This window comes from Lycium ferocissimum, unplaced genomic scaffold (genome assembly GCF_029784015.1).
Source record: "Lycium ferocissimum isolate CSIRO_LF1 unplaced genomic scaffold, AGI_CSIRO_Lferr_CH_V1 ctg2041, whole genome shotgun sequence".
NCBI classification, from domain to species: domain Eukaryota; kingdom Viridiplantae; phylum Streptophyta; class Magnoliopsida; order Solanales; family Solanaceae; genus Lycium; species Lycium ferocissimum.
Window position 1 is genome coordinate 107,541 of NW_026719026.1, and position 16,407 is coordinate 123,947.

Sequence of the window (16,407 nt, forward strand, 5' to 3'; positions counted from 1 at the left end):
AAGAGATAAAATATTTGTTAGTGGACTCTTGAGAACCTTCCTTTCTTCTCCTCCTTGAGCGGTTAAATTTTGTGGTCTTCAGTTAAATGCTCCTGCTCACTCTTTTGCCTTTACCATCTAAAGAAGCAGTAATAAAATATTTCTCTCTTTGAATAACCATTCCTCCTTGAATCTCTTAAAGATATATCCAGTAATATATCTCAAGAGTTTCAATAATGGAATGGCGTCCGTTTGATATCACGGTGCTCTCTTCAAACGACATTAAAAATGTCAATCTTTATTACCCTATGGATGTCTATGTAGAAGTATCCATTTTTGGCTATGCCAAAAACAAAAAAAAGACATTTGTGGACAAAAAAGGTGGCACTAGCCCCAGGTGGAATTACCCCATGAAATTTACCTTGGATGAGCCTTCACTCACTAAGCCTGATCTTTCCCTCTTTTTTCGCCTTAGATCAAATCGCTTCTTTGGAGATAAGGATATTGGCATTGTTACTATTCCAATCCAAGAACTCTTTACAGATTCCGGTTCCAACGACGATGGTAGTGTTGAGAGAGTTGTGGAGTATCAAGTCTTCACAGCTGGGACAAGGAAACCTAAAGGTACACTAAAGTTTACCTACAAGTTTGGAAAGAAATTTGCTCATTCCCACCAACATATCAATGGGTATCATACATTGCCAGCTGGCACGACTCAACACCAACATGTTATTGGCTATCCACCAACTCATTTGCCACCAGTTTGGTGTGGTACGTCATCTACTGGGATGACGTACCACCAACATCAATATTCTCCTCCTGGATATGGTGGATACCCAGCTGCAATGCCACCAGCTAGGTATCCACCTGCTGGATATAATGATCAATATCATCAACCTCCACTAGGATATGGATATAATCCTCAAATGCAGCAACAAGTACAACAACAACCAAATAATAATAAGGGTAATAAGTTTGGAGTGATGGGAGTAGGATTGGGTATGGGTGCAGGGCTAGTTGGTGGTGCATTGGTCGGACATGCGGTTTCAGATGCAATGGACTAAACAAGTCTCTATATTTTGGCTTTTGGGATAATTCATAATGGTGCATGTTTTCTGAGATTTTTTTTCATATGGATCTACTGTAAGAGATGTATAGACAAAAAGATTATGTAGTTGCCATTTCTTTTTTGTATTATTTGTATATTAAGCATTCTTTTCAATTTTCAAATTTTTAGTTAGAACCAGCAACATATGTTTTTGTTTCCTTAAAAAATTAATCTTAATTGTATCATTCTTATATTATTTTTTTCTTGAGTTGTTTTGGCATTGTGATTCTCTGTGTTTCTAGGATAAAAGAATTAGAGGAAAAGAATGGATGAAAGATAAATTCCTTCTGAAGTCGTGAAGAGAAAGATGTTTTCTCTGTTTATAGCAAGTCAAAGGGAATGATCTAAGTAGTAATCTATTTTTGTTGTGTCAGGGTTCTATAGAGTTTCTTGCATCTAGTGAAAATTGTTGGGACAATCTTTGAATCTTAAGAATCTGTTATAGTAACTATAGTTTCTGGTCAGTTTCTGGTCACGTTAATTCTTTGCACATGCATTCTGCCTACATTACTATAAGATCAATGCATACTTATTCTATAAATAATGGTTGGAGATATAAAACATACTACAGTACTATTAAGGGGTGGCTCGACTATAAGGCCAATAAAGCAATCACCCCATTTTTTTCTTAAATATGTATTTTATATATATAACTGTTGTCTCGACCAAACAAAGTTTTTCAAAAAAAAATTAAAATTGAAAAAAAATCATATCTAAGATCAACAATGTCTCAAGAGAGATTGAATGGATTAACTATATTATCAATTGAAAAGGAATTGTTAGAACAAATAGATTATAGAACAGTAATTAATGAATTCACATCTAAAAATGCTAGAAAAGTAGATTTTAAATAAAAATATATATGACGATCTTTCCTTTTTAAAAATATTAGGGCCTCTCTCTGAAGTTTGATTTTAGGCCCCCAATGTTGTTGAGATGTCCTTGGTACTACCTAAATCATTTTAGTTAAGATTTAGCTTAATTAGCCGGAATTCTCTAAATCTAGACTTCATTTTTTTCGGCTAACAAGAATTTTCAGGTGAGCCTCTTGCTCCTAAGGTAGATGATTTACATTTAAAATAAAATTGATTTGATTATGTTACACAAAATTGGAAAAAAAAAAAAGTCAAAAGCTAGTGTCAAGTATACCATACCTATTAGTAGCAAGAGCTTAAGCAGTGGAATTACATTTGTTAAATGGAGGAATTGATAAGTGAGAGGGATAAAGCTCGGCCATGGAGATTTAGCAGTGTATGAGAAAGAAATGAAGGACACGGAAAGAGAGAAGAAAACTTCTTCAGTAAGCATAAGCAGAAAAATATCTGTGCAAATTTGTACAACTCTAATCTAACTGTCACTACTTATAGTATGCTAACCAACCTTTCTAACTGACAAGTAACTAACTACCTTTGGCTTACTAATTACAATTAGATAGTTTAACCCCTTTCTTAATCACAACTCACCGACATCTCACTATCTTCAACACTCGCCCTCAAGCTGAGGGATGAAATACACTTCTCATTCCCAGCTTGCCTAACAAATGATCATGTTGTGATTTGCATAGTCCTTTAGTGAGCAGATCATCTGGTTGTTCTAGTTCCAATGTGTTGTGTTTGTATCTTGCCTTCTTGAATCTTTTCCCTAACAAAATGACAGTCAATTTCAAAAGGGAAAAGGGTCAAATTTACCCTCCAAGTATGGTTTATAGTTTAAATTTGCCCTCCGTCAAAGTTTGGGATCAAATTTACCCTCCCAATTAGGATACTTGATAAATTTGCCCTTATATGGATGAAAGTGTGACTTGTCGGATCCACATAGGATCCCATACCCAACTCAATTAGCCTATAACCCGACCCGTTTCCCCATCCAATAAATATTCTTTCAACCCATTTCATTATACGAATAGCGATTAGGTTAAATCGGGGAGAGAGAAAAAGGCAAAGCACTGGACCATTTGCACTTCAACTACACAAGAAGAACATGAAAGTTACCCCACAGAAAAAAGTTAGCAGCCTTTTATTTATTTATATTTTTTTCCACAATAAAGAACCAAAGGAATGTAGGACTTGAGAACAACGTTAGCATACCAGCTTCTACCACGCTAGAGTTCACATAATCTATATCGTTTTCATTGGAATTCTCTGCCATGCTATCATTTCCATCCAATGATGAACTAAAAGTGCACGGGTTTCTCTGCCTTTTTCTCTCTCCCCTAGTCTAATCGCTATTTGTACCCTCTCTCTCTACAATGAAATAGGTTGAAAGAATATTTATGGGATGGGGAAACGGTCGAGTTATGGGTTAATTGAGTTGGGTATTGGATCCTAAGTGGATCCGACGTGGATCTGACGTGGCTATTATTTTTGTGTTGCAGAGTCCAAGTGTCACGCCCCAACCAGAGAGCCACAACGGGCACCCAGAGCTAAGCTATAGAGCATCTCTTAGCATACTTCTCATAATCATATCTAGGTGGGTCATGCATTGGAACAATCCGGATTAATTATGATAAGTTAAGGACAAAACTATTTCGGGATACAAAGTCGGGATTTTTGACCTTCGATTTTATTTTGAGTCATAAGTTGTGCATGAATTTGTTGGCATGGAACAATTAGGAAAATTTGGGACCAAAAGTGATAAAATTGGATGTTGAAAAGTCATCCATTTTCTATGGTTGGCCGTGTAAGTGTGGGTGTTGGCCCACACAATGTGTGGACAATTTTAATTGGTCCAACACATGGTGTGGGCCAAGGGAAATTGTACACTTCATATAATGGCAAAAGATGACCACTAGTCTTCATATACATTTCAACACTTAGAAAAAAATAAGAGAACAAGAAGTTGAAGAGAAAGAAGCTCTCGGCCAAGGGAGCTAAAAATCAACTCCCATTTCAAGCTCTTCCAAAATTATTTCCTTGATGTAAACCCACTATTTTGAGGTCCCTAAGTAGCGTGGAAGTGTCGTTGGAGCGATCAACCCACTAATTTTCATTATTTCAAACCCTAGCCTCTTGTGGAATTGAAGAGAAAAGGTAAGAATTGATTATGTTTTATGTGTTGTAGAGGTTGTATGTATGTTGTAGTATGTTAAAATGAAGGAAATTCATGAAATATGGCATGTTGAAGTGGAGGTGGTGAATGTAGTGTTGAGCCGTGTAAGTATGTGTGTGTTGTGTGTGTTGTGTTGTGTTGAAACTATGAATTAATGTCTAGTTAGCATATTATGATCATTGTAAGGTGAAGAACGATTGAGAATCATCCATATATGTATATGTGTAGTGTTGGTCGAAATGGGTCATATTATATGACAATGAACGAATTGATATCGCTTAATGTTTTAGTCGTCGTCGTTATGAATTCTATGTTGGAAATGAATGTTTAATGACTCAAATTGATGTTGTGATTGTTGCGGACTGATTTGGAGATTTTTGTACATTTAATGTAGTTTATATATTGATGAGAATAGCATTGTTAGAATGTGAATTGTGGATGCAAATCATGATTTGGAAATAAGGAATGGGTTAAAGTGAGGTTCTCGGTTTGGGGGCTGCTCTCGGCTGGATTGGGGAAAAATTTGGATTGTTGGAAATGTTGTATGAATTGCTTAGAATGTCTTTAAATATTGTTGGTATGGGTTCGGGTTAGTATGTGAATGTATAAGCGTCGATGTTGGCTTGAAGGTAAGCCGTTGAATTGAAATTATGAATGTTGTTGAATGATGGAAAAAGAGAGCTATTATTGTTGTATTGCCTTTCGGATTGGTTGTTGATGTTGCTAGGTTGGTTATTGTTGTTGTTGTTGATTGATTTGGCCGAGTTAAATTCTCGGGGTGGCCTATTTACAGGGGAAATGTTGCCCAAATTTCTGTAGAATTAAGGGCAAATTTGGAATTAAATGCCCAAAAAGTCTTTAGCTAATGTTTGGCATTTTATGACTTGTTTATAGATCGTGGGCAGCCCGAGACGTAGGTTGGATTTATCTTGAGTTTGGATTATATTGGAGAGCGTTTGAGGTATGTAAAGCCACCTTCTTTCCTTGGCATGCCTTAGTTAAAATAGGCTATGACACGAACTTCGAGGAAACTCTATTCCCGCAATCCGAGCATGTCTATGATACGCATTTGTTTCTTGATATTCATATGTTGATGTGATGAAATATTGATCCTTATGTCCTTGGAACTACTAGTTTACCAAAGTTGCATGAAAGTTTGATTTCTAAAAGAATTTATTCTTTAACGATTCGAAAACTACAAACGCCCATAACTTTCACAGAAAAGCTCGGATTGCTTTGAAATTTTCGTAGAAGCTTGTATGATCTAGGATGAGTATGTTTTCCATAGGCGGGCCCAGCTCGGGTCTACACCCGTCCGTGGGTCCCGCGATGCCCTTTTATGTAATTTCGACAACTTTTGAAAGAATATGTTGTAATTATTATTCCGATTTCAAATATGACTGTGTTACTTATCTTTTGGATTTATGACAATGATTTTATGCATATGATTACTCACGACTCCGCTCGTGCATTCTGTTATATCCTTCGCCGAGTCCCGGGCCGGTTACGTTGTCGTGCGCATTATGATATACTCCGGTGTTATCTTGTGTTTATGGTTCACCGAGTTCCTCGCTCGAGGGCCGGGTTCCACTTATATTTGGTGTTATCTTGTGTTTGGCGTTATCTTTGTGTTGTGATATGTGACGGGGATTCGGAGATTTGAAACTTTTACGGTGTTATCTTGTGTTATGGCGCCATTGACGGGCGGGCGACCATATTTCGTGCCCTATGCATGATTTGTATTTTGAAAGTAAACATTTTGATACTTTTGGATATGTACTTACTTTTCATACTCTATTTCGACTATTACTCGGATTTTATTACTATATTTTCGCTTTGCATACTCGGTACATATTTCGTGCGACCCCCTTTCTTCGGGGTGCGTTTCATGCCCGCAGGTACAGACGCACAGTTTGGTGATCCACCTGTTTAGGACACCCTCTTCTGTTGTTGGAGTGCTCCCCTTATTCCGGAGCCATATTTTGGTATATATTCGTCCGTTGCATTTGTATACATTTGTTCAGGGGTACGGCGGGGCCCTGTCCCGTCATATGATTCCGTTTGTCTGTTTAGAGGTCTGTGGACATGTATGTGGGTTAGGCCTATTCTGTACAGGTGTGTTTGTATATGTTGTGTTTGGGGCGATCCCATTCGCCGTGGCAGCCTTGTCGGCTTGCATTTGTATATGTTTTTGGGCCGTCGTGCCATTCGATAGCCTTGTCGGCTTTGTTATATACCTGGTTGCTTTTGAAATATATTTGAGACAGTGTTTGATATTCGTATATATATAAGCCATCCGTGTGTGGCTCTTGTTTGTGATGTGTGTTTGGGTGCCCGGATCGGGCACTAGTCACGGCCTACGGGGTTGGGTCGTGACGAAGTGGTATCGAGCGGTTCGTCCTCGGAATGTCACGGACCGTGTGTCTAGTAGAGTCTTGTTTATCGGTGTGTTGTGCACCACATCTATAAACGAGGAGGCTACGGGACATTTAGGATGTTGTCTTTTCTTTTCGATCTTAGATCGTGCGATAGTTTGTGTTATCGGGATGACTCTTTCGACGAAATGTTATGTTTTCGGCGATGCCTCCGAGGAAGGCCACGGCTGCCCGAAGGGCAAGTCTACGGCGGCGGTGAGACCGGCCGAGCCCGGATGACTACTAGGGCTCGTGCCCGGATTGAGCCGGATATTGTGCCTCGACGGCTGGTTCGCTACGCCGCCGGTATCGGAGGGATTTGGAGCGACCACGGCGCGGCACGAGGGGCGGCTCCACCGCCGGCCCGCGGCACCCGCACCTGTTCCTCCGGCCCCCGGCCCGGGGGCGGATGATGGGACCTACGAGGGCGTACGGTTGTTGACTCGGTTGGTAGCGGGGCGAGGTCCCCGGACGGGGAGCGAGGGGAGGATCGTGCGGAGAGGCGCGATAGCCACGGGGCCGTGATTTTCTACTTTGTGGGCCACCGAGTTCTTCGGGTCAAAGCCCGCGAGAGGACCCTCGTGAGTTCATCCGGCGGATGCGGCGTACCTGCGGTTGATTAGTGCTTCCGAGACGAGAGTCGGTTGAGATGGCGTCATACCGGTTGCACGATGTAGCGACTAGCGGTATGAGTCGTGGATGCGTCCGAGGCGAGGGTGCCCCTCCGGCCGTATGGGGCGAGTTTACGAGGCCTTTCCGGCCCATTTTCTGCCTCCCGAGGCACGGCGAGCCGAGTGGACGATTCCTGTTGTTAAAGCGAGAGGGCGGACCGGTTCGGGAGTACGTCTAGAGTTCGATTCGGCGGCGAGATATGCGCCTACATATATGTTCGACATGACCGATCGGATGCACCGATATATAGTGGGGGCTGGACCGGTACTTTGTTGGGTTGCTTGGTGATGGCGGCCCAGACCGGTATGGATATTGCCCGTATACAGGCCCATGCCCAGGGCATGGAGGACAGACGCAGAGGGCGCCAGCCTGATAGGGTTGATGATAGGGGCCAGCCCAAGAGGGCTAGATCGTCTGGGTATTCTGGGGATTTTCGAGGCGAGCGGCCTCATCGGCGGGGGCGGATATCCTCCCCGGTCGGCACGGGGCACACCCCGCGGTTCTCCGGCCGGAGATCGAGAGGGTGCGGGTTATTCGGGGGCGAGCCGAGCTCCGAGGTTTTCGGCTCACGGTTGGACGAGAGGCTCCGGCGGTCGGATGAGACCACCCGGACCTCCGTGTTCCCCGTGGGAGAACACCCCACTGGAGGAGAGTGCTTTCGTGCCACGGGTGCGTGTTTTACTTGCGGCCGTCGGGGGCCGTCGATGAGAGATTGTCGGTTAGAGGTGGTGTGCGGCGGCACGGCTCGGTCCGGGTCGGCCGGTGGTTCATCTTCATCCTCGGTATCTATGCGCCCGCGGGGCGAGGTATGCCGGCATCGGCGGGCCGAGGCGGGGGTCGTGGTGGAGTTCTGGTTCTAGCGGTCCTTCGAACCGCATTTTGCATTGCCGACCGACGAGGACCGGGAGGCGTCGCCTAATGTCGTCACGGTATATTAATTGGTTTTCTCTCGAGATGTGTATGCACCGATTGATCCCTGGTTCTACATTATCATATATTTCTCCCCTTGTTGCTAATAAAATTGGGATAGAATCTGAGCCGATAGAGCCCTTTGAGGTAGCTACGCCAGTAGGGGATTCTGTTATAGCCAGTCAGATTTATAGAGATTGTTCAGTGATTATCTGTGGCCGCTGTACTCAGGCCGATTTGGTAGAGTTAGATATGACTGAGTTTGACGTGATTATGGGTATGGATTGGCTAGCTTCTTGTTATGCTAATGTTGATTGTCAAAAGAAGATAGTCCGTTTCCAGTTTCCAGGGGAACCAGTTATAGAATGGGCAGGTAATACAGCATCGCCGAGGGGTAAGTTTATTTCATACCTCAAGGCAAGAAAAATGATCGAAAAGGGTATATTTATCATCGGTCCGTGTTCATGATTTAGAAGCAGAGGCACCGACTCTTCAGTCAGTTCCAGTGGTTAATGAATTTTTAGATGTATTCCCAGATGAGCTTCCAGGTCTTCCCCCTGAGCGGGAGATAGAGTTTGCTATTGATTTGTTGCCAGATACTCAGCCTATCTCTATTCCTCCGTACAGAATGGCACCTGCAGAATTGAAAGAATTGAAAGAGCAGCTGAGAGATTTATTAGAAAAGGGCTTTATTAGGCCCAGTACATCACCCTGGGGAGCGCCGGTATTGTTTGTAAGAAAGAAGGATGGATCGCTACGGATGTGTATTGATTACCGGCAGCTGAATAAGGTAACCATTAAGAATAAATATCCCCTCCCCAGGATTGATGATTTGTTTGATCAGTTGCAGGGTGCCAGGTGCTTCTCGAAGATAGACCTGCGGTCAGGCTATCATCAGGTACGGGTACGAGAGGCTGATATTCCCAAGACGGCATTCAGGACCCGATATGGGCACTATGAATTCAGAGTGATATCTTTTGGCTTGACTAATGCCCCAGCAGTATTTATGGACCTGATGAATCGGGTATTCAGACCATTCTTGGATATGTTTGTGATCGTATTTATCGATGATATTCTGGTTTATTCTCGGTCAGAAGCAGAGCATGCAGACCATTTGAGGACGGTACTTGGCACACTCCGGCACCAGAAATTATATGCTAAATTTTCTAAGTGTGAATTCTGGCTGTCTTCGGTGGCGTTTCTGGGGCATATTATTGGGGCTGATGGCATCCGGGTGGATACCCAGAAGATTGAGGCCGTAAAGAATTGGCCTAGGCCTACGACGCCCGGCGAGGTGCGTAGCTTTCGGGATTGGCCGGTTATTACGGGGAGATTCGTAGAGAAATTTGCTTCGATTTCGGCGCCTTTGACAAGGCCGACTCGGAAGGGAGCAAAGTTCCGGTGGTCGATGCTTGCGAGCGTAGCTTCCGATTCTTTGAAAGAGAAGTTGACTACGGCTCCGGTCCCGACTCTTCCCGAGGGTCCGGATGGGTATGTGATTTATTGTGATGCCTCCGGTATTGGTTTGGGGTGTGTGTGTTGATGCGGCACGGGGGTGATAGCTTATGCTTCCCGGCGGCTCGAAAACATGAAAAGAATTATCCTACTCACGATTTGGAGCTGGCCGCGGTTATTCATGCTTTGAAGATGTGGAGACATTATTTATATGGTGTTCACGTTGATATTTATACGGATCATAAGAGCCTCAGTACATCTTTAAGCAGAAGGAGTTGAACTTGCGACAGAGGAGGTGGTTAGAGTTGTTAAAAGATTATGATGTTGATATTCTCTACCATCCGGGGAAAGCTAATGTTGTGGCAGATGCACTTAGTCGCAAGTCTATGGGTAGCCTAGCAGACGTGCCATCGGAGAGGAAAGAAATGGTTCGCGATATTCATCAGTTGGCTAGTCTTGGAGTTCGTTTGGGCGATTTCGGAGATGTTGGGGTTTCGTTCGAGGTATTGCGAGTCCTCTATTACGAGAAGATATTAAGCGGCATCGGTATGAGGATCCTATTTCGGTACGGTATAGAGATGCGCCCCCGGCACAGAGAAGACTCCGTTTGAGATTTCATCTGATGGAGTGTTATTTCACAGGGGCAGATTGTGTGTACCTGACGTTGCAGGGTTGCGGCGACAGGTTATGGGCTAGGCACATTATGCCCGATATTCGTTCACCCGGGGTCGACGAAGATGTACCATGATCTCGGATGCTTATATTGGTGGGATGGTATGAAAAGAGATATAGCGAGTTCGTCGCTCGGTGTCCGAATTGCCGGCGGAGTTAAGATTGAGCACCGAAGCCCGGTGGGCTATTGCAGGAGATGGAGATACCGACGTGGAAGTGGGAGATCATTAATATGGACTTTATTACAGGTTTACCTCACACTCCACGGAGGTATGATTCCATTTGGGTCATTGTTGATCGGCTGACAAAATCAGCCCATTTTCTTCCGGTCCGGACCACCTACTCAGCTGAGGATTATGCCAGGCTTTATATCAGGGAGATTGTGCGACTTCACGGAGTTCCTATATCTATTATCTCCGACAGAGGTGCCCAGTTCACAGCTAATTTCTGGAGATCCTTTCGAGCGAGGGATTGGGGACGCGGTGAGTCTCGGTACAAGCATTCCATCCCCGGTCGACGGACGGCCGAGCGCACTATTCGGACATTGGAAGATATGTTGCGGGCCGTGTTATTGATTTCGAGGTAGGCGGGATGATCATTTGCCGCTTGTTGAATTTGCTTATAATAACGACTACCACTCCGGTATTCGGATGGCACCTTATGAGGCATTGTATGGCGAGAAAGTGTAGGTCACCGATCGGTTGGTTTGATGTTGGGGAGACTGAGTTGATTGGCCCAGATGTGGTCCAGCAGGCAGTGGATAAAGTGAAACTCATTCGAGAGCGGTTGTTAGCGGCTCAGAGTCGACAGAAATCATATGCAGATAATCGCCGTCGACCTTTGGAGTTTCAGATTGGCGATTGGGTTTTCCTGAAAGTGTCACCTATGAAAGGTGTTATGAGATTCGGCAAGAAAGGGAAGCTCAGTCCGAGATATATTGGGCCTTATCAGATTGTTCGTAAAATAGGCAAGGTTGCCTATGAGTTAGATCCGCTGGTGATTTGGGAGCGGTACACCCGTATTTCATGTTTCTATGCTTCGTAAATGTATTGGTGACCCTTCCCAGTATTTCCGTAGATGATATTCGGAGTCACAGAGGAGCTATCTTATGAGGAGCAGCCTATAGCCATATTGGATCGTCAGGTAAGAAAGTTGCGGAACAAAGATGTGGCTTCTGTTAAAGTGTTGTGGCGGAATAATAACCGAGAGGAAGTGACCTGGGAAGCTGAGGAGCAGATGAAGAAGAAGTATCCTCACTTATTTCCAGTGCCTACAGGTAATCTAACTTCTTTACTTGACTATGTTGCTTGATAAATGAATGATTAATAAATGCATTGTTGTGATAGTTGAAAAAGAAACTCCCCCAAATTGTTTGTATGACCCATAAGGTTGATTTAACATTCGAGGACGAATGTTCTAAAGTGGGGGAGGATGTTAGAACCCGTATTTTGTACATTGGAACAATCCGGATTAATTATGATAAGTTAAGGACAAAACTATTTCGGGATACAAAGTCGGGATTTTTGACCTTCGATTTTATTTTGAGACATAAGTTGTTCATGAATTTGTTGGTATGGAATAATTAGGAGAATTTGGGACCAAAAGTGATAAAATTGGAAGTTGAAAAGTCATCCATTTTCTATGGTTGGCCGTGTAAGTGTGGGTGTTGGCCCACACAATGTGTGGACAATTTTAATTGGTCCAACACATGGTGTGGGCCAAGGGAAATTGTACACTTCATATAATGGCAAAAGATGACCACTAGTCTTCATTTACACTTCAACACTTAGAAAAAAATAAGAGAACAAGAAGTTGAAGAGCAAGAAGCTCTCGGCCAAGGGAGCCAAAAATCAACTCCCATTTCAAGCTCTTCCAAAATTATTTCCTTGATGTAAACCCACTATTTTGAGGTCCCTAAGTAGCGTGGAAGCGTCGTTGGAGCGATCAACCCACTAATTTTCATTATTTCAAACCCTAGCCTCTTGTGGAATTGAAGAGAAAAGGTAAGAATTGATTATGTTTTATGTGTTGTAGAGGTTGTATGTATGTTGTAGTATGCTAAAATGAAGGAAATTCATGAAATATGGCATGTTGAAGTGGAGGTGGTGAATGTAGTGTTGAGCCGTGTAAGTATGTGTGTGTGTGTGTGTGTTGTGTTGTGTTGAAACTATGAATTAATGTCTAGTTAGCATATTATGATCATTGTAAGGTGAAGAACGATTGAGAATCATCCATATATGTATATGTGTAGTGTTGGTCGAAATGGGTCATATTATATGACAATGAACGAATTGATATCGCTTAATGTTTTAGTCGTCGTCGTTATGAATTCTATGTTGGAAATGAATGTTTAATGACTCAAATTGATGTTGTGATTGTTGCGGACTGATTTGGAGATTATTGTACATTTAATGTATTTTATATATTGACGAGAATAGCATTGTTAGAATGTGAATTGTGGATGCAAATCATGAATTGAAAATAAGGAATGGGTTAAAGTGAGGTTCTCGGTTTGGGGCTTTGTTTTCGGGTGGATTGGAACAAAAATTTGGATTGTTGGAAATGTTGTATGAATTGCTTAGAATGTCTTTAAATATTGTTGGTATGGGTTCGGGTTAGTATTTGAATGTATAAGCGTCGATGTTGGCTTGAAGGTAAGCCGTTGAATTGAAATTATGAAAGTTGTTGAATGATGGAAAATAGAGCCATTATTGTTGTATTGCCTTACGGATTGGTTGTTGATGTTGCTAGGTTGGTTATTGTTGTTGTTGTTGATTGATTTGGCCGAGTTAAATTCTCGGGGTGGCCTATTTCGGGGGAAATGCTTGCCCAAATTTCGTAGAATTAAGGGCAAATTTGGAATTAAATGCCCAAAAAGTCTTTAGCTAATGTTTGGCATTTTATGACTTGTTTATAGATCTTGGGCAGCCCGAGACGTAGGTTGGATTTATCTTGAGTTTGGATTATATTGGAGAGCGTTTGAGGTATGTAAAGCCACCTTCTTTCCTTGGCATGCCTTAGTTAAAATAGGCTATGACACGAACTTCGAGGAAACTCTATTCCCGCAATCCGAGCATGTCTATGATACGCATTTGTTTCTTGATATTCATATGTTGATGTGATGAAATATTGATCCTTATGTCCTTGGAACTACTAGTTTACCAAAGTTGCATGAAAGTTTGATTTCTAAAAGAATTTATTCTTTAACGATTCGAAAACTACAAACGCCCATAACTTTCACAGAAAAGCTCGGATTGCTTTGAAATTTTCGTAGAAGCTTGTATGATCTAGGATGAGTATGTTTTCCATAGGCGGGCCCAGCTCGGGTCTACACCCGTCCGTGGGTCCCGCGATGCCCTTTTATGTAATTTCGACAACTTTTGAAAGAATATGTTGTAATTATTATTCCGATTTCAAATATGACGGTGTTACTTATCTTTTGGATTTATGACAATGATTTTATGCATATGATTACTCACGACTCCGCTCGTGCATTACGTTATATCCTTCGCCGAGTCCGGGCCGGTTACGTTGTCGTGCGCATTATGATATACTCCGGTGTTATCTTGTGTTTATGGTTCACCGAGTTCCTCGCTCGAGGGCCGGGTTCCACTTATATTTGGCGTTATGCTGTGTTTGGCGTTATCTTTGTGTTGTGATATGTGACGGGGATTCGGAGATTTGAAACTTTCTGGTGTTATGCTGTGTTATGGCGCCATTGACGGGCGGGCGACCATATTTTCTGTGCCCTATGCATGATTTGTATTTTGAAAGTAAACATTTTGATACTTTTGGATATGTACTTACTTTCCATACTTCTGTTTCGACTATTACTCAGATTTATTACTATATCTTCTGCTTTGCATACTCAGTACATATTTCGTACTACCCCCCTTTCTTCGGGGGGATGCGTTTCATGCCCGTTGTGTACGGACGCACGGTTGGTGATCCACCCGTTTAGGACACCCTCTTCTGTGTTTGGAGTGCTCCCCCTTATCCGAGCCATATTTTGGTATATATTCGTCCGTTGCATTTGTATATATTTGTTCAGGGGTACGGCGGGGCCCTGTCCCGTCATATGATTTCGTTTGTCTGTTTAGAGGTCTGTGGACATGTATGTGGGTTAGGCCTATTCTGTACAGGTGTGTTTGTATATGTTGTGTTTGGGGCGATCCCATTCGCCATTTGGCACCTTGTCGGCTTGCATTTGTATATGTTTTTGGGCCGTCGTGCCATTCGATAGCCTTGTCGGCTTTGATATATATACATGGTGCGTTTGAAATATGTTTGCGACAGTTTGATATAATTTGAGACAGTGTTTGATATTCGTATATATATAAAAAAAAAAAAAACATTTTCAATACATACATAATATAACTGTTAGTCTTTGCGGAACGTGCAGCCCAATCCATATATCATATCATCCCGCGTCTGGGGTAACATCATAATCTGCCCACTGCAATGATGTGCACATCTACGTGCAGCCCAATCCATATATCATATCATCCTGCGTCTGGGTAACATCATAATATTCCCACTGCAATGGTGTGCACATCTACGTGCCTGCCTGGCCAACTATAACACGACGCGGTGTGACAAAATACATACATATATATAAAGCATACATGAGAGCCCAATAAAAGCTCTAAGTCTATCGGAGTGACGTAAGGTCGGTAAACCTCTAATTTCTATTATGGAACCATCATCATCGCTATATCTCACCTTGAAAGAACAATTATTATAAGATGAGATCAACAACAATGAATAAAACAAAAAATCATGAAACAAGCTCAATAATATCACGAGAACGTCAAGAACTATAAGCTTTGGTATCTTTAGAAATGGAATCATCATCATCATAAAGAACATTTATCAATAATATCATAAGAACCTTGAGAATCATGAATTTCTAGCATTTTTAGGAATAAGGATATTATGGATATCGTGTGTAAGTTCACAACAAACGAATCATTCCTTGAGGAAGAAAGGGCTATCCTTAACATACCTCGTCGTCTCCTTACTACTCCTCGCCTATCCTCCTGAGTTTGCAAATCTACGTTCAAGATAATTCGCACTAAGTTTAAGTCGTTGAAGCGCTTACAAGATCAAACTAGACTACTAGGTGAGCTAATAAAATTTCAGCAGCATCTCCCCTATATCACTTACTTCCACCAAATTCCAAAACAACTCCCAAAGAACAATAACAACATCAACAATACCATATCCAAGAGATTTATATTCAAATTGGACTCAAATCAATCCAAACTGCTTTTCATAATCAATCCATAACAACAACTTCAACACAATCCCTTATACACTTGTATACAACACTTCCTCATCATCATTATTATCTCTCATAGCAAGATTATACTCATAACATACTAATAATTATAGCTCAAGTTAATTTACAACTCAAAATATCATCAAACTCATATTTAAACCTTTCCTCCAATTTCCTCTCCTCAAATCTTAACATAATTACCAAATAAACTCATAAGCATGAGGCTAAGATGAAATCTTACCTCAAAATTCAAGAACACTTCAATTCCAAGGTTACTTCACCTTAAGAAATACTCACCCAAGCATCTTCAAGAAGAGGAGACAAGTGTAGACCTCACTTGGAAACCCTATGTTACACTTCGAAAATTTTCACGTCATGTGTGGTCTGAGCAAACTAACGTAAGCTCGGAGAGGTCATGGAACCCTTATAAGATTAATGAATACTCTTAACAAGTTTTAAGCAAGCGTCTAAAGGTTCCGAGATCAAGCAAATCGAAGAAAATAAGTTTGTCAAAAATTTTAAAAAAAGTTGACAGAATTTTGGGTCAAATTTAGAGGGGTATATCTCCTAGTATATTAGAAGTTTTAAGGTGTTTCAAAAGCCTAAAATGAAGCTCGTCGAGTCTAGTTTCCAACACAACAAATCAATCATCGATACAACATCGGAGTAGAGAATTATGGATGTTACAAGTTAGGCTGACATAGCAGAAATGCACGCTACAGTAACCGACGTGCTACAGTAGGCGCGCTACTACAGTAACTGCTACAGTGTCCGAACCGGCTTTATCCATCTATAAAAGGGTCAAAACCCGATTTTTTTCACCAAAAATCAGATCTAAAGGCTCAGAAACATATAAGGTCATTTTGGTC

General features: G+C 42.0%; 1 protein-coding gene across 1 annotated transcript; it reads left to right on the forward strand.

Annotated features, from left to right (window-relative positions):
• The first annotated feature begins 121 nt into the window (after positions 1 to 121).
• On the forward strand, positions 122 to 1,222 carry LOC132043045 (protein SRC2 homolog). Its single transcript, XM_059433532.1, has one exon. The coding sequence runs from the start codon at positions 216 to 218 to the stop codon at positions 1,041 to 1,043; it is 828 nt and encodes a 275-aa protein (XP_059289515.1). The 5' UTR covers positions 122 to 215; the 3' UTR covers positions 1,044 to 1,222.
• The last annotated feature ends 15,185 nt before the right edge of the window (positions 1,223 to 16,407 follow it).